Source organism: Ambystoma mexicanum, chromosome 6p, assembly GCF_040938575.1.
Source record: "Ambystoma mexicanum isolate Mex_15411 chromosome 6p, UKY_AmexF1_1, whole genome shotgun sequence".
Taxonomy (NCBI): domain Eukaryota; kingdom Metazoa; phylum Chordata; class Amphibia; order Caudata; family Ambystomatidae; genus Ambystoma; species Ambystoma mexicanum.
Window position 1 is genome coordinate 1,179,831,811 of NC_090935.1, and position 19,236 is coordinate 1,179,851,046.

The 19,236-nt window shown below is 45.6% G+C and overlaps 1 protein-coding gene across 2 annotated transcripts in view; it reads left to right on the forward strand.

Moving 5' to 3' along the window:
• LOC138510294 (annexin A1-like) overlaps positions 1-19,236 on the forward strand; it is a 211,170-nt gene that overhangs the window by 53,156 nt on the left and 138,778 nt on the right. For both annotated transcript variants that reach the window (XM_069625825.1, XM_069625826.1), the window contains exon 3: positions 5,295-5,385. In XM_069625825.1, the coding sequence (XP_069481926.1) occupies positions 5,295-5,385 (91 nt within the window). The remainder of the gene's footprint in view (positions 1-5,294; positions 5,386-19,236) is intronic.

The window sequence follows — 19,236 nt, forward strand, 5'->3', positions numbered from 1 at the left end:
GCAGAACAGGGCTACTAAGAGAAGCATGGGGCAGAGCTGGGGTACTGAGAGACACATGGGGCAGAACAGGGTTACTAAGAGCAGCATGGGGCAGAGCTGGGGTACTGAGAGACACATGGAGCAGAACAGGGTTACTAAGAGCAGCATGGGGCAGAGCTGGGGTACTGAGAGACACATGGGGCAGAACAGGGTTACTAAGAGAATCATGGGGCAGAGCTGGGGTACTGAGAGACACATGGGGCAGAACAGGGTTACTAAGAGCAGCATGGGGCAGAGCTGGGGTACTGAGAGATACATGGGGCAGAACAGAGCATCATGTGATTAAACTCTGTGGGTAAAAATCAGTGCACGCTCTTTTCATGTTGAGAACATACTTGTTGCATGCAAAGTTGTGAATAAAAAATGTTAGAATTGTTTTAAGGGCATAGAGTGTCTTCATGGGCTGCAAACAAGCCTGCACCGCACATACCATCTTCTGTCAATGGAAAAGCCATTTATTTTGAACACCGACATGTCCAGTGCTCCATAAAGTGCCAGGAGGAGAAGGAGGCATATGACGTAGTTCCACCTCAATGTTTCTGTGCATAAGTGGGATAGGGACCACAGGCTGTACCTACAGGCACGCCAGGAGGAATAACACACAGGGCAGATGTGCACAGTGTGGGCTCATCCTGACTTCCGGCACCACCAACAACATCCGCTGATGATGAGCCTGAGGCTAATGATGAAGATGATGATGACCAACGTGAAGGTGATGACACAGCTCAGTCCACTCTGCAGCCAATTCATTTAAAAACCTAGAGACACAGTGGCGGTAGAGGACTTTGACAAGAGAAACTCGAGTTATGTATGTATAAAATGTTACTCGAATTTTATACAAAAAAATGATCACAGCACAGATAAACTCAAGATCAACCAGCACAAACAGAATTACACAGGTCAAACAATTTAATTATATTATTTTTCATCAATACACTTACATAACAATAACATTATTAAAACTTCAGAAACCACCCAGACAGATTATGCCTTAGTAAGAGAGACAGGGGTTAAAGATTAAAGGTAAGCCTCCACATGTGTGCAGTGTCTTTCACATGCAGCCTGTCAGGCATGAAAGTGCAAACTACGTGTGTGCAGCAGCCACATCTCCACCTCCATGACCACCTGCACCATCCCATTGCCAGATGACCACAAGAGGGCACATCTTCATATTACAGCACACACGCCCAAAGCATGGGAGTTCTTCGTGCTACAGGACAAAGAACAACAGAATCTCACCAACTCCATGCCAGAGAAAGGCTAGGAGAAATTTGGCTACCACATCTTTGGGGGCCATTTCATGCAACATCATGCACAGTTGTATGATGAACCCGGAGGATCTCTACTGCAGCCCTCTCACCAGTAGCCAATCAGTGCACCAGCACAAGTTTGTACTGTCACCCCAGGTATTATCTATGTTGGTCCATAGCTCTAGTGACTGACTGAAGTTGGCATGAGTGGTAATTGGCTGAAATAGTTATAGCTGCCTTGAATGTTCGTGGTAATACTTTTGTGTTCTTGTGCCCTGCCATTTTGTAACCACAGTATTGCATAGAGACGGCCTCTTTCCAACAGGCACACACTATGACCTTGACATTTCTTGTCTGCAAATCAAATGTATTGTTTTTGATTCTCTAGTGCCTGCCTCGAAAGAGCATGTCAGCCATAATGAGTTGGAACTACAGTCTTTTTCGGTGGTGCATTTCGATGTTTTAGGACACTAACTGCTTTCTGTGCTTTTCCAAAATGTCAAACATCTATATAATTGTTTTAGAGAATACAACATCAGCACCAAGCCATCAAAGAAACTATTCCAAAATTAAAAGATCTAACCAAATATGATGTCCAAGTCCTATCCTTGTGTATTATGACCTCACATCCCCTTCATAGTCTTAGACATTTTTCATCCATGTCAATACTGAGCCTCCTCAACTACCATGGAATCCTGCAACCCCTGGCTGATGGTCATCTGTCAATAGAGGGAGACAGTGCCTCCATGTTGCATCAGTGGTCCATCCTTAACTGCCCAAACATGAATGCTTGCACCAGAGAAAATGCAACCCACTATGGAAAAAGGCCCAGCACACTTCTTGCAAAGAGAACAACGTTTTATTTTCACAAAAATAAAACTATGCCAGCAAAGCAATCTGCTGACATGGAACATTCTGGCAACTTCAGCATGAGCAACACTTGATGAAGGCACTCAGCATCATCAGTAACACAAATTGCATAAGGTACAGAACCAAATGGCTGGTTGGAGTGACCCTATCCATAGGCTACCTGCTCCATGAGGGATGCCCGGTCATTGGTCCCAGCCCCGTCTATCAATCTTCTCCCACGTGGTTTCCTCCTTGTGTGTCATCAAGCATGAAGTTAATTGGTTGTTAGGAAAAGAAAAACAATGCATGCTCTACCTCTAACCTAATGTGCACCTGGTGCTGCAGACAAGGGCTGAGAGGATACTTTGAGGTTATTGCTTCGCACACACACTAGCTTCACTCCAGACACGCTGGTGTCCATCCAAAGCTCCCCACCCTCATTTTAGATTTGTTATTTTGCCCCTCACGGCACCTCGCAGCACCAATCACGGGGCCTATGGTGAAGGAAAATGGGCACTGATTTCTGATCTTTTCTGATCGATTGGGGGCCTAACAGTTTTATAGTCAGTGGTCTGGGGCTGACTGGTACCATGGAATGCTAGGGGTCTCGGGACGGGTGCATCTAGCTGATATTACCTAAAGCTGTGACAAGGGAGGTCGGAGGCTCCTGCCCTCGTTCTCATGGCATCGCTTTTTGCAGAGAGCTCTTTACCCCCTGTTACCTTGCAGGGCGAATTCCTTCTGGGATACGAATCTTGGCAACATGAGACAATGAAGGGTATATACATCTCTGCAGCTCTGGCCTTTCTCACTGGTGTAGAAGCTACAACCTATTCCCAAATGCATACACTTATTTCCATGTGTGAGTGGCTCGATCCTACGGTCCAGGCTACAGTGCAAAGCTAGGCTTCAGCTTCAATGTTGCTGCTACTATCCAAGATGGTGTTTGATTCCCAATATGCTTTGAAGCTGGAGCATGCACTACCCTCCCCACACTATAGCCGCTGCTGCCACTCCCCGGCCCCTGTAAACTCCCCAAGCTCCTACTGCACAGTTCCAGGCCTCTGCCTCATCCGAAAGCGCTTGGGGGTCTGGGACACTCATCCCTCCTCCACCAGCAACACCAAGCTTCTGGATTGAAATGATCACTTTCCCCACGGTCAGTCCAACGTTTGCTATTTAGACCACACATCTGGCCTATTGAGTAGTGTATGCACTGAGGAGGCCCACACAAAAGGTAGATGCATTTATTTTAAAATTACAAAATGTTAAAATCAGTGCTGAGTTCAGGAGACATCAATGTAGGTTTCGCTGCAGTGGCTTTCTCACACCTTTGACTATTTTATGTGATTTTTTTTTTTTTCGGATGTCACTCTCTACTTTGCACATTTCTTGCCAGTGGTTAGTATCAGGAAATATGCGCCTTTACTGTGGAATCAGGGGTGACATGCGCCAATTGCTCACTGTGGTCATTGGACTGATTTTGAACTACCGAATTGCTTTCACATTTCTTTGTGCCCATTCTAGATGTATTAAGGGAATGAGTCAGTATTTAATATGAAAAGTGGAGCTTCTGTCTGTCATAGCAAATTAAATATTCATAGCATCTGAAAAAAGTTATCTTGTCGTCGTGGAATAGCGTTATCAGTCTGTGTAGCAGACGGTCTGCAGATGCCAACAGACCCTCCAGGTGAAGCCAGCTGGCCGCCGTTACCGTCTGGCCTCCGTGAAAGAAGTGCATTTGGGTTTTCATTACGTATACTCAGATTGGTTTGGTTCTTGTCAACTATTGTGATGTGGAGTGCAATCAAAGAAACCCTCAAAATCCGGCATTGGAAAAAGCTCTGATATACAGCATTCTTTGTAAAGAAAAATATATGTATAAGAAGTGTGACTCTCTAATGAATAACCACATAGCGGATGAAATAATATATTCAGCCAATCACCATGAGGGCTGGCCTTTCACTTTTATGCCTTTCAGAAGGAAGACCTGTGGTTACAATTGGTCATAAAGCAGCACTGAGTGCTCCAAAAATGGATACTTGAATACATACATGAATGAACGTGTTTTTTAAAATGTCTTTACTGAACCGAACACACGTGTTTTGATTTCGTTTTAATGGCTCAAGACAGGCCACAATATTTCGAGCGAAGATTTTGGATCAGACCGACAGAAATAATGCGTGCATGAACATATTCTTGTGTTCTGTGAATTCCTCCAATGCATGCAGTGTCCTTGCACTATCAGTTTGAGGTACACATGCGCCACACGCTTCAGGTGAATCGCATGCTTTTCTAAGCCCCCCATGTATTGTAACCTCCTAGACTCCTTGTGAACTGCATTCTCATTTTTTTTTTGTCCATGCATGTCAAGATGCAGAGAGCACTGTGTGTGTAACACAGTTAACATTGATGCGGCTTCACCCGAATCCAGGCAGTCAGTTATTTGTTTGAAATATGAATACGACAGTTCTTGTTGCAATAAAAATAAACGTTTTCAAAACATCCACATTTAAACATCTAGTAGTCAGATAGCTCACTGCTGATATCTTTGTTCAACCTGCAGTGCATAGGAACGGCCCTGGGCGTGGCTGCGTCCATCTCTCATTCTTCTGTGTCATTAACGTGAATATAATTAACACCTTATGTGTACAGTCGTACAAAACAGCAAATCTGTCATTGCAAGCATTTTACTACATGCTAAATATCATTAACAATTATTATTAGTAATTGTTTAATGTGATAATTTATTATTATTTCAATTTGTTTTATTTTTTTCGGTTATTGCCAAGATTATCTTTATCGTTATTATTATTGGTACTGTTTCAATGTGGAGGTATTTTATCATTATTGTTATTAGTGCGTATTCATATTGTTATTATTAGTACATTTTAATGTGATAATAATGTTATATTATTTCTGTATCTGTTATCATTAGTATTGTTATTCATAAAAGTACTTTTTTAGTGTGATGGTACTTTATCATTTTTGTTATTATGAATATTACTATTACTATTATTGTTATTATTATTTTTGTTGTTATTATTTCTAATAATAACAGAAATAATAGTACAAGTAATTATAATAATACACATAATATATGTGTCTGTTACCATGTGTGAATGTCAAATGATATTTATGTACTTTCTTTCGCAGCCTGAATATTCGGGCCCAGTTGTTCATGCCTATCCCAACTTTAATGCTTGTGCTGATGCTGCTGCCCTCGACAAGGCCATCAAAGAGAAAGGTAGGACTGGTGGATACCGGGCTCTAGAAGAATGGTTAGGAACACGGAGCTTTGCTTTCCTTTACTAACCAGTGAAATATAAATCTGTGAAACTGCAAACTTTCCTGCAACCACACCTCACACCTTCACTACGTCCATACCCACAACTGGAACAGCAGCTCGCCTTAACCTCCTAAATATTAGGAGAATCATGCACCTCTTTCCTTTCGGATGATAGCGAGGAGGGAGCTCAGATAGAGGTTAAAGAGCAGGAGGGAGAGTGAGGCACCCTGTGGTATGCAATAAGCAACAGGGCAAGGGGATGAGGCAAAGGGGGGCAGGAATACAATTTCGGATCTGTTGGAGAGGAAGGAGGCGATCCACTTCAGTTCTTTCCATGAGCATGAGGTGGTCAATGGTGTCAAAAGCCGCTGAGCAGTCGAGGAGGATTAGTGCGGCACAACCCTCCTAGTCTGAGGTTCCATTGAGGTAATCCCAGATGGAGACTATGCATGGTTTAGTTCCTCATAGGGGTCTGAAGTCAGATTGGGTGGGGTCGAGGAGAAGGTTAGTTTCTGTGAAAAGGCATAGCTGGGTATACACTATTCAGTTGATTGGTTTAGCAATGAAACAGTTGTTTGAGATAGGTATGTAGTTGGCCAGTAGAAGGGAGCCAGGCAAGGGTATTTTGGGCAGAGGTTTGATGTATGAGGTCTTAAAAGCAGGGCGGAAGGGCCTGAAGTGAGAGATGGTGATGTTGCTGACACAGGTTGAGGATAGGGTTTCTCTAAGAAGAGAGGGAGGACAGGGGTCTCCAGGAGAACCTGTGGTTCAGCTGTTAGCTAGTAGCATTAGGAATTGTGGGTGGGAGATAGAAGAGAAGCAAGATAAGATTGAGCACGGGCCTGAGAGCCCAGACGTGGATTCCAGGCGGGGATGGTCGTGAGAAAAGCTCTTTTCGTGCCAATGACAAGGTTTCTTTCCAGAGCTGTGTTGTGGAAGTGGTCAGAGAGAGAGAGTCACAGAGTGTTTGGGTGTGGGGGGTGCAGGCAGTGCAGAAAGGGGCATTTCACCAATGATCTTGTGGAGTTCCCTAAGGTTGTTCGGGGCATTGGTGATTCTATTCCAGTAGAAGGGTTTTTTGGCATTGTGTATTTCTGCCCTGTAGTCTTTGAGCTTCTCCACGTAGGTGCTTTTGCTTATTGCTAATTTACTCCACTGAAATTACTCTACTGAAATTCCCCATGGTTTGTTTGTTTTAACTGCTCTACTATATCTAGCACATTTGGTCTAACGTTTGGCCGGAAACACTTTGTCATTTCATTCCTCACCAAGCGGCTACAGGGTTCTGTTGGTCACAACACATTCTAAATGCACTGTCAAAACAAGTCCAAAAAAGCAAATGGTTTGGTGACATCCCCCAAAAAAGGGGTTCAGGGAATTTCTCCCGAACACTACGTGTGGGCCTAACTTCCCTGTTACCAGTCCACTCATCTCTTATGATTGAGGGCAGACTGCTCAATCACACTTACTAGGGAGTTTAGAATAACTATGGAAAACCCTACACACCAGCAGGTATCTAAAGCATTTGATGCAAGAGTTTCACATTAACCACTGGAGCACCACACCCACACAGCCCAGCCCAGAGTATGACTATCAAAATGAATATTCTACCATAAATTGGCAGTATTCACATCATTACGAACTGGAGCAAAATATATTTAATAGCCACCAGCTCTCTATGCACCAGCGACCCCAATTCCAGAGTGGGAGCACTCTGTCGGCTTGGGGGACTCTTCGCCACTTGTACTCTTCAATTTCTCTATAGGCTGTGGGGCTGCAGTGCTAGGCTCTTTATCCTGCTGCTGTCTCTTTATGGGTACAAAAGATGGCAAATGGAAAGCACTTATACAAATGTGCATTGCATGTACAGCATAATCACTTTGATTTTGTACACAGGAATGCTGCCAGGGGTCTAGAAAGCGTTATTCAGGTGTGTTGATTTCACAAAAATGCAGGTTTTCCTCCTCCTCCAAGATATTTGCAAGTGAAGAATCCTTTAATTCATCAAAAAATTTAATTTTGCTGCTACGCAATTACACATGTTTTGAAAAGTGGTCTAAACGATGCTCAACATTTTGAAAATGGAGTTTATCCATCTTTAGAACGAAAGGCACTCCAATTTCAGACATGTGGGAAAAACTAAGTTGGTGTGCATTCCCACTACCGCTCTGTTGATGAGGGCAATTCTGCTAACAGACTTATGGCAGGGCTGGACTGGGAACCAGAAGAAGCCCTGGAAAGGATCCATATTACTAATTCGCAGCAAGCACAACCCTTTTCCTATGACTACATTTGGAAATAACAGGTTACAACAAATAAGAAGCCAAGGGTGCAGCGGCCTACCAGAAAATCTCCAGAGTGACTTAAAGGACAGTCCACACCTGGGTATGTGTTTCCAATGTATCCTGGGGATTTCCAAATAATGTTGGCTTATTTCTGCTTCAAATTTGCATCAGACAGCAGTCCATATATCACAGAGGCGGTTGAGCAGGATGGCATGGTTTACCGTGTCAAAGGCAGAAGAGAGATCGAGTAGGATTAGGACAGAGGGGCCTCTCAGAAGTCTGAGGGGTCCCAAAATCATTCACAGTCGAATAAGTCTAAACCTTCCTCTCCTAAGACCCATAAATCTAGTGTTGATAAATCATATGTGGGTGGGAGTAAGAGTAATGGTCCTCCTGCTTCAAAGCAGGCTCTCAGTGGCTCCAGTACTGTACCTCACGTTCCTGGCACTTGTTGGGACTGCAGGGCTCTGGACCACAAGAAGGGTGACCCCAAGTGTAAAGGTAAGGCACTTGGAGTCCAGGCTGTCAGCCTGATTCACCCTTGCTACATGCCTGAGGTGGAGGACACTGCCCTCCCCTCGTCTACAGGAATCACCTTTGGTGCTCCTGCAGAGATTTCCCTAGTGTCCCTTGGGGACTGGGACCAGTACGCAGAAGTACTGGCTACAATCCCACAAAACACCTGCAGATTTTTGAGAAGTGTCCTCCTTAATGGCCAGCCTTCTACTGGTTTCAGTGACACTGGGGCAAGTTTGATAGTGGTTGACAGGACCCTGCTCATGCCAGAGGACTATTTAGGTGCTCCTCTGAGAACTACCAGGTTAGCTGGTGTGCCTCCCAAACTATCTCCTGTTGCCTTAGTCACCATTACGATTGCACACAGCACAGCAAAGCTTCCCGTCCTGGTTCAGGACAATGTGCCAGCCCACATTATGCTGGGTAATGATTTAGTGGAATGGGGTTGATGATGGATGGTCTCCCCCTGACTTCCGCTGTAGTCACTAGATCTCAAGACACACCAGGTCTGACTGTGGGTCAGGTACCCAAGCCAAAGGGGAGACCCAAGGCAAGACGGAAGAGCAAGAAGGCCAACTTGGTGAAGGGGGCTCCTTCTCTTCCTGCTGCTTCCACAGCACCCACTGGGATTCAGGCTCCAGACGGGCTGGGTCCAGTGGTAACCCGAGACTCAACTCCTGAGGGAGAAGAGCCAGAAGACCCTCCTGTGGGAGAGGTGCTCAATCCAGAGGATCACCCCGACCTTCAATTCCTCTAGGGGAGACTTCTGTAAGGGTCAGAGAGAGTGTCACTCTCTCGAGGGTCTGAGAAAACATGCCCAGACCCAGGCACAATGCGAGATGCATATGTCTTTCAAAATGTATTGGGAGGGTGAGCTCCTTTTTAGTGAGCCCACTAAGCCTGAACCTGGTACCCTCAAGAGGTTTGTGATACCCCAGGTGTACAGGCCCTTCCTGTTGCAGTTGGTGCACAAGGTGCCCTTAGCTGGTCTTCTTGGGACCAAGAAGACTAAGAAAAGTCTCTCTGCCCATTTCTACTGGCCCCGGATGGGAGTAGAAGTGGAGTCCCACAGCCGGACCTGCCCCACTTGTCAGTTGTCTGGCAAGACTGGAGGCAGTGGCATCGCCCCACTGCAGCCTTTGCCAGTGTTGGCAAACCATTTGAGAGGGTTGGCCTCAACATTGTCAGTCCTCTTGACCCTCCCACATCAGGTAGACATTGGTTCATTCTGGTCCTGGTTGATCATGCCACCAGTTACCCTGAGGCTATACCCCTTCGGTCCATTACTGCAAAGGTTGCTGCCAGAGCTCTCCTGGGCATTTTTACCAGAGTTGGATTCCCTAAAGAGGTGGTCTCAGACAGAGGATCCAACTTCATGTCGAGTTACATGCAAGCTATGTGGAAGGAATGCGAAAGTAACATATAAGTTCTCCACTTCCTACCATCCCCAGACCAATGGTCTGGTTGATAGATTTAATAAAACTCTCAAGGGCATGCTCGGTGCTTTGGAAGAGCCCCTAAGGCGGAAATGGGATCTCATCCTACCATGCCTGCTGTTCTCATACAGAGAAGTGCCTCAAGAGGGTGTTGGTTTCAGCCCCTTTGAGCTCCTCTTCGGACATCCCCTGAGGGGGCCTCTTGCCTTAATCAGAGAAGGTTTGGAAGACACTCCTCCAGGTCCTGCCAAGCAAGTGGGGGGACTATGTGTTAGGCCTCCGATGGAGGATGACACAGATGATGAGCCAGGCGACAGCAAATCTTAGGGCTAGCCAGGAATTGAACAAGCACTGGCATGACCTTAAAGCATCACAAGTGAATTGGACTCCAGGACAGGAGATCCTTGTGATGGAGCTTACCAAGCCTCGAACTTTGGCAGGCAAGTGGCATGGACCCTTCAGGTTAATCTCCAGGATGGGCAAAGTCAACTATCCGATTGACATGGGAGTCCCTGGGGTAGCCCTCAGGTATTCCACGTCAATAGGCTCAAGCCTTTTCACAGGTGAGAAGAGGCCTAATGCCTTCTGCTAGCTTCCAAGCAAGAGGAGATTGAGAGTGATCCCCTTCCTGATTTGCTGCATTGCAACCCTCAGGATGGCTCAGTGGAGGGAGTGAATCTACCTCCAGATCTGACACCAGAGCAGCAGAGGGCCTGTAGGGCTTTGCTCCGGCAGTATGCCCCTCTGTTCTCACTGACGCCAGGCCTCACCCCGTGTTTTAGGCATGAAATTGACAATGGTGACAGTGTACCTGTCAAAAGGAGTTGCTATTCAATATCAGACACAGTTAAGAACCACATCCAGGCTGAGGTCACCAAGATGTTGGAGCTGGGTGGTATTGAACCCTCAACCATTCTATGGTCCAGTCCAGTGGTCCTTGTCCCCAGGGCAAGTTCCCAGGCAGGTTCCAAGGATTGTGGACTACAGGGGAGTCAATGCTGTCACCAGAACTGATACGCACCCATTGCCCAGGGCTGATGAGCTCGTGGTCACCATAGGTGCTGCTAAATTTGGGAGCACCTTTGACCTTACCTCAGGCTATTGGCAAATAGCTCTGAAGGACCATGCCAAGTAAAAGACAGCATTTTCAACACCTGAGGGACTCTAACAGTTTAGAGTCATGCCTTTTGGGTTGAAGAATGCACCTGCCACCTTCCAAAGATTAGTCAACCATGCGTTCAGTGGGCTGGAGGCCTTTTGTGTGGCCTATTTTGACTACATTGCCGTCTACAGTTACATCTCAGAAGAGCATTTGACTCATTTGGATAAGGTGTTGCAGGCCTTGGAATGGGCTAACCTCACTATCAAGGCCACCAAGTGCCAGATAGCTCAGGGGAAAGTCACATATCTTGGTCATGAGGTAGGAGGGGGTTGAATCCAACCTCTCCCCAGTAAGGTACAGGATGTACATGACTGGGAGATTCCCACTACTCAAACCCAACTGAGAGCTTCTTTTTTTGGGCATCACTGGGTATTACCGCAACTTGCAGGTGGACAATGGAACCATAGCTGCCCTTCTGACAGCTCTGACTTTGCCCAAACAACCAAGGAAAGTTAATTGGACAGAAGACTGTCAGAGGTCCTTTGTTGCCTTGAATGAAAGTCTGTGTAGGGCACCTGTGTTGTGTGCGCCTGATTACAGCAAACCCTTTCTCATTCAGACAGATGCCTGTGACACCGGAATCGGAGCGGTCTTGTCCCAGTTAGATGACAAAGTAAGAGAACGTCCTATCATATTCATCAGTAGGCAACTAAAAGGTAGAGACCTTAGGTCGGATACTGTTGAAAAGGAATGTTTTAGCATAGTTTTGAGCCTTACAGTCTCTACCTTCAAGGTCCAAACAGACCATTAGCACTTAAAATGGCCTATGCAGATGAAGGGTGAAAACACGAAACTGCTCAGGGGGTCCATTAGCCTGCAAGGGCTAGACTTCACCATTGAGCATAGACCAGGGAAGAGTCATGATAATGCAGATGGCCTTTCCAGAAGGTATGTTGACCGTCTGGATGAGGGTGTCAATCTCATGGGTGATCAGATCACCCTAACCTCAGTCTGGTGGGCGGGGGGGGGGTGACTGTGATGCTGGAAATGCATTGGAGGGACGGGCCTCCATATTCTTGTCCTGTACTCCTTTTTCATGTGTGTTCTGTGTTGTTTTCTGTGCAGGAGTCCATGTGGGACTCCTGGCAGTGCGGCTCTTCCTCTTTTTGGTCATGGTAAACAGCTCCTTGGGATACCCTTATGGCACCCATGGGTGGGGGTACAACCTTGTCCTCCTAGTGTATGTTTTTGGGGACAGTGCACAGAGCAGGGCACGGGCTGGTGGCAGATCCATGCTGAATTTGACAGGTGCTCTGAGTATCCTCCATTTTGGGTCCCCAGGCCCTGCCATAGGAATTAGTGCATTCCTGATGGGGACAAGATGGCCCCTGTGGCCTCTTGGTTTCCATCACCTGTTACCTTGTTTTCCCGAAGTCCCGGAAGCTCTGACTCTGTCTCTTCCCCTTATTGGCTATTGGGTGTTAGTTCCATATATGGTATTTTGGGGAAGGCCTGGCCAGACTGGCTGGAGCCTTCCTAATGACTGTATGTTGTGGGTACGCCCTTGGGGTGGGACCTGGGTGAATGGAGTGTGTGACGAATAGGCACTTCATGTTGTGTGTGTGTCTGGTATCTGTGCATGTGGCACAAAGAATGAGACAGCCCTGTGAAACTGGTATGAATGCAGTGTGGTATGCTGAAAGGCCGAGTGCTTGTCTGAATTTACGTTCCGTGTTGTGAGTGTCTGGATGGAAGTGAATGGCCTGAATGAACTGTGAGCCTGATTGGCTGCCTGCCTGAATGTCCTTCTGAATGATTGGTTGCCTAAGTGTGACCAAGCAGAGTGAATGAGAGACCGAACAGTATATCTGCGGACCTCTCACTGATGGAAATCTTTCAGAAGCTGAAGTCGAAACTTGATGCTTAACCTTGAAGCCGCTGGAAGAAGAAGAATTGCTGCTGCTTTCCTTCACCAATCTGAAAGCTGTGTGTCTGTCAAGGAACTGATCCAAGAGAGGACCTGGCTAGGAGACCTCTTCCCGAGCGACGAGGGAACATCATGCACCAGCTTATCTTCTTTAAGGCGCCCTGGAAGTCACCAGAGGTGGGGTCCGCCAAGAACCCAAAGTAGAGCACCCGGACATCAAGTCCACCGTCGTGGACCAGGGTTCGGATGTTTTGCTGTGACCACTGGAAGCCTGTCAAGCCGGTTGCCCAGAAGTGGGGACAGCTTGACGCTGTGCTGCTCAATGACAAGAGCCGCAACGTTCCACCATTGCCTAAGACATTTAAGCCAATGACTTCCCTTGCCATCAGCGTTGACTGCTTTTCCGAGCTGGGGAAAGTCAAAGTTGTCGACAGCCGAGGAGAATCCACCGGTGGGTTTCCCGCCACCCAAAGTCCTCAATGACGCACACGAAGATCCAAAGCCAGCCGTGGTCGAGTCCCGTTCGTGGACGCCAATGCCGATGATCCGACGCCCTTGCTGGGCTTACGTGCTTCACTCATCTTTGCGGCAACGAACACTAATCATTGAGATGCACCGTACGCCTTGTCTACGCAGGACGTCTATGATCACTTGCTGATGAGCACTGCACATACCAAAGCTGCTGTCTCGACGACAGTGTTTATCTTCCTTCATAGGAATCGCGATGACCCGTGGCTCCTGCCTTAAATGGAGTTCATTTAAGAAGGGCCCATCGTCGCACCATCGAAAGAACTCTACTGAACTCAGGTACATTGGGGTATTAGAAATTTTACCATGGTAACAAGACTCGTTAAACATTATTGGACTGGGATTGCTGTTACATTTGTTTACAGATTGCCCAGTACTCTGCCGTGGTAACGAGGCAAAGTATTCTGCCAGTGGTTAACCAAACCTTGTCTTCTCTCCCATGTCCTATGCGATACGCATTGTTATTTGAATCGTATGCCATTTGAACTGTCAGCAGTTGGTGCATTTTAAAGAAGTCAATAACTAAGAGTGGTACCACGTAGACATTTTATATATGTACCATTACAATTGCCGGAGTACAAAGTGTGTTATTGATTGTGTATATATATTTAACCTTATTTATATAAAGAGCTGTGTTATCACTAACATAGTGTGTGGACATTCCTTTTTCGGGGGCTCGGGGACTACACCAAAATTGTGACTGCTTCCATCATGGTGTCAATTGATTACTGCAACGGTATCTATCTTGGTCAGCCACAGGCGCTACTTCAGCGCCTCCAGATCCTACAGAATGTGGCAGCTAGACTTGCCCACAACGCCCCCAGACTGTCTCATTACTATGATCTCCTTCAGTGCCTTCGCTGGCTGCCCGTTAAAAGCTGTGTGAACTTTAAGATTTTATTCACGATCTAACGTGCTATTCACTCTGCTGGAGCTGAATTTCTCCAAGCTAAGCTCTCTCTTTATCAACTTAAGAGATCTCTTCACTCATCCAACCAGTTTCTGCTGTCTGTTCCCCGCTTCTGACGTGCTTGTGCGGAGAGGCAGGTCTTTCTCTGTTCTCGCTTTGTCCTTGTGGAATGCCCTCCCTTTTCACATAAGGAACATTCATGTCCTATCCATCTTTCTTAAACAGCTCAAAACACTGCTGTTTTAATGTGGGATGCCACTGATTCTCTCAGGTTCTCAGCCCCTTGATGCCACCGGGTCTGTGTGCTCTTTATAAATACATACACAAAACAATACAATACAAGGGCCGTGGGTTCCAGGCATAGCATTCAAGCCAAGCACACCATTTGTCTGGCACCGACGGTCAGAACAAGGCCATCTTCTAAGTCCAGGATCCAATAATATTATTGGTGGGTGTCTCCAAAATGGATTTTTTGTACTCTCCATTTGATGATTCTATGACTGGTGTTGGTGACTAATCCTGGCTAACACATAACTGATGCATACAACTTGTTACTTAACTGTGACTTATTTTTTCTCTGATAGGAAGTTACAGCTTTGCTCCCACTCTTAATCTAAAATGGCAGCGTTTTCAGTCACTGGGAAGGGACCCTCTTCCCAGAAATGTTCTAAGGGGAAGCCACCTGGCAGGCCTGCACATGAGGGGCTGCTACCAGCTGTGCGTGGAGCAGTTCAGTCTGCTATGGCCACATACAGGACACAGGACTCCTCACTAGCCCCCTGGATTGTGGGAGTGAATGGGATATCCTGTCCTTCCCAGCACATTCTCACAGAAGGAAGGTCCTGGGAAGCTCCCTTGCATGACCCAGAATTCTGAAACAGCTGGCTGGTCAATCCCCCACAACTAATTCAGTTATGTCAAATGATCCTGGCTCATTTGGGTTTTCAAGTTTAAACCTTGTTAAACTGTGTTTCTGTATCAACATAGAATTTACGGGACTTCCAATTTTTTCATATTGTTGCACAATTCACATAAACTTTTCAAAAGAATCGGTAGCTTGCCACCAACACTAGTTAATGATTTACTGAACTTACTTCAATTGTTAAGGCTCAATATTTGTATTGTATTATCCTGGAGGCCTTTTCTCTTCTGTGACTATCCACACAGGGCAGACAAATATGCCTGTATGCATGTAATTTGAACACACTATAACTCTTGAGCTGTAGGCACAAATTGTATCTGGCAGACGGTGTGCTTTTACAGTACTTTGGCAATACGGGGACATATTAGAGATACCTTTAGAGTCTGCCCACACCCTGCCTCCACCCGCGCACAATGCTGAGGTAATGTTAAACTAAAAACAGGACATGTCATTTTATAGAAACGCAGGGAGATGAGACACTCGTTTCTCTGCCTCAGATTCCCAGTGAAGTACAGATGAAAAGCAATAAACTAGATAAAACACATAAGGGGTTATTTTACATAAAAGGGTAATGGCGTGCCATTTTTAACACTCCCAAAGCTGAGTGCAAACGTAAAGAGTAAATGATGGTGAAATTCCTTTTAGTCTGCCCTTTTACTCTCCACTTTGGGAGACCTAAAACTCTTCCTGTAAATACACTTTGCAGACAATGTTTTGTGATAGATTCCAATGGAATCTGTCTGTTTAGTAGTACACAACTCGTTTTTTTGCAAATAAACAGAGCCCTAACTGCCTGGCTGGCTAGATGCATTTTGAATGTAAGGTGAGATGCAGAGTCAGCTAATGTCTCACTATGGCTCACTACCAAGTAAAACACCCTTATCTCCTTATCTGAAGCAGATGCTGTGCAGGACAGACATTTCTGAAAGCAACCTAAGCTGAAGCAGCCCACCCCCAACATTTAGCTGTCTTACAGCTGAGTGTAAACGTGGAGAGTAAAAAGGTCTCAAAATATGTTTGTGCACCACCCTTTTGCACTCTGCCAGGCAAAACGAATACAAGCTGCCTCCTGTTTTGGCATGGCAGGTGGCATTCACAATGGATTGCTATGGTATCTGACTGCTTTTTGCTGGTGTGAAATAGGAAAGAAGCAAGTCCTGTTTCTTTTCCCATGAACTAGGTGTAATGAAGATGAACAGTGTAGGGATGATCCTCAGGTCATAGTGCGGGGAAGGAGGAATGTTGCCTCCAAGGCACCAAATGACAAAATAAGCCATACAATAGCAACAGAACAACATTAGGGCCATTCTGCTTATAAAAAGCAAATCCAACTAAAAAAATAATACTGTATACTCCAGGATAGAAGAAAAACACTTTTAGTGATGTCCTTCCCAGAAAGTTAAACCATTGATTAACAGTTTCCGGAAACGTCTGAGAGAAGCTTCTGCCTTAGATCTGGTAATAGCATCCTTATTATCATTTATTAATTAAATTAATTCATGTAACAATGTGCAAGTGCTAGCAGGGCAGCACTGCCTTGCTTTCTATTAGCATGTGGGAAGGAATCAGAGGCGTCTGCCCAAATGAGTGCCCAAAGTATAAGAACTTGATTACCTTCTTTCAGAAGCCTTTGCTGTTACTGGCTTGAAAAGGGATTCCGGTGTTCCTTTCGCAGTCTTCGTGCATTCAGTACTTTGCAAAAAGTGTGGGGCTGACATATAGAAAGATGTTTGTACGTTTGGGGCCCTGTAGACAGGCTCGATCAAGGATTTTAACTGAGTTCACTTGCACTAAGGTGCAGAGCATGATGAACACAAGAGAATAGTTTCCTCTGTTGCCTTAGAACAAAGAAATACAACCATGTGCCGGCCTAACCTTTTGTGAAACAGGCCAAATGCGTTTTGCTTTGCTCATGTTTAAATTGTGGTACATCCTAACAAAGAAGCATATTGTACATCTACCTTTCATCACTTAATGGAAGAAACGTATTTTATAAAATTGCAAATCATGTTGGGCCCGATTCATGGAAAAATTTGCATGGATCCCGCAAAACCTGCACGCCGAGAACGGGACTGCGCGAGCCTGTGCGCATATGTTTTTTTGCGCGCTCTGCGTATTCAAGGAATTGCCCCTGCCAAGTAAGCCTATACACAAGTCGTGGCTGGAACGCCCCAGACACGCCCCACTGCAAAGCAGGTACAGCCACTACTACCTACCTGTCCGCGGTGCTCAGGTGCAGACTCATGCACTTTTGTAATCCTGCATGGGGTCCTCAGCAACAAAGCCAGTACCCCGGTGACACTGCATAGTGTCACCGGGGTACTGGCTTTTCGGAGCCGTCAGAGCTATTCCCACCCCCCCATCAACATGCGTAACTTGTATTATAAAAGTAATTTCCCAGTAAATGTGCATGCAAACCCCCGTAAACTATTCCTGCACCCCACTACTCTGCTTGTGCGCACCCCTAACTACTATCATAACCACGACTGTGTGCACGCACCCCTAAATCCTATATGCGATCTTACCTCTGCACAGCGATTCCTAAGCGCTCGTGTCTGTACGCCTGCCTTTGGGTGGCGGTTATATTGAAAGCTTTACGTGGTCATTTACCCGATGTGAGGTTGCAAGGTCAGATACATCAATACAAATTTACCCGTGCATTTGTGGGCGTGCGATTCTCACGCAGGCCGTCCCTTGGAACGCCCACCTTTTCCCTTGTTCTTTTCCCATTTTTCCGCCCCCTACTCCGGTCTATGCGCAGGCCACGCCCACGCACTGCGAGGTGTCTCGCGCAAGGTACTCAGCGTCTTGCATACACATGCTGAGCCTGTGCAAAGTCCCCGCAGAGTACGAAAAAGTCCAGAGCAGAAAATTCCATTAACCTGGCCCTTTGTCAGGGCCTAGTGTTTCGCTAAGGAGCGTTGAAGGTGGCTAGCGGGAAGGTCATCAGATTGATAAAGATATGATTCATCAGGTATAAGATTTGATATAGACAAAATGGTTTGCTTCTTTTTTTTTTAAATAGGTGCACTACAAGTCATGGTATACCACATGCACGGAAGAAACCTACTGCTTAAGCGCCATTCACTCACTGCTTGCCAATGTCAGCTTTATGCATGCGATTTCCAAAAGCAGTAGAACAGGAACCGGTTGAAAAAACAAAAAACGCGTTGAAAGAACAATGCATGCACTGTGCTGTTTCCCATGGAGAAATGGGCGCAGACTGGGTTACACTAACCACAAAGACTGGGTGGGATGGCTCAGATAACTTTCTTCTTTCGTCACTTATTTTTTTGCAACGCCAGTGTACAGTTCAGAGCCTGCGGTTGGCTCTGCCGTGGGCCAATCGCTGAGAAACTGGGGAAGGTCTATATGATCTCGTGACACATGGCCAGGAAACAATGTAAATTATTAACTTCATTCATTTCATAAGCAATCTGTGACTGAAGTCATCCATTCCAAAATGCCTTTTTCCTTGATAAGACGTTTTAAAAAAAAATGTGTTTCAAGCTAGTCGGATTTCTCAGTGAGATAATGATTTCTCTGCAAGGACCTCCCTTAAGCCTTACGGTCACTGCCTGTCATATGCCCAATGTCGATAACATGAATGGAATATTAACAAACATCACTTGTCTGTAAAAAAATGCTGTTTTTGGTCACCGGAATAGTTGTCACAGAAGTGCACGGAATGTTACCATTAAAAATGGGCATGCTCAAAGTGCCGGCATTGCCCCTTGGACTTTCCTTGTGCCACTCCTGCAGCTTCACTGGCGTCTGAAAGCACAGGCACAGAAGATCATTCCTTAAGCAGTATCACTGGTACAAATCACTGTTATAAAAGGGTAGCTATAGCCACATAAGTTAGTGGACATGCCAGCCTGGAAGGGAGTCACGTGCGTCTGTGGATCGCAATTAATCTTACAGTGGGTTGTACTTTGGGTGTCTATGAAGATATATATTTTTTTATTTTTTTTTATTGTTTTAGCTGAAACAAGTCAACTTTACAATTTTTGTTAATTCTTATTACATAAGTACAAAATACATAGAAAAAAAAAATACATACTTCTACAATGATTTAAATCAATCAAATGGGTTAAAACAAATTAAACAATCGGATTAAAACAAGACAATCAAATTAGTTAAATAATTAATGAAACAAAACAAGAAAGGCAAACCAAAACAA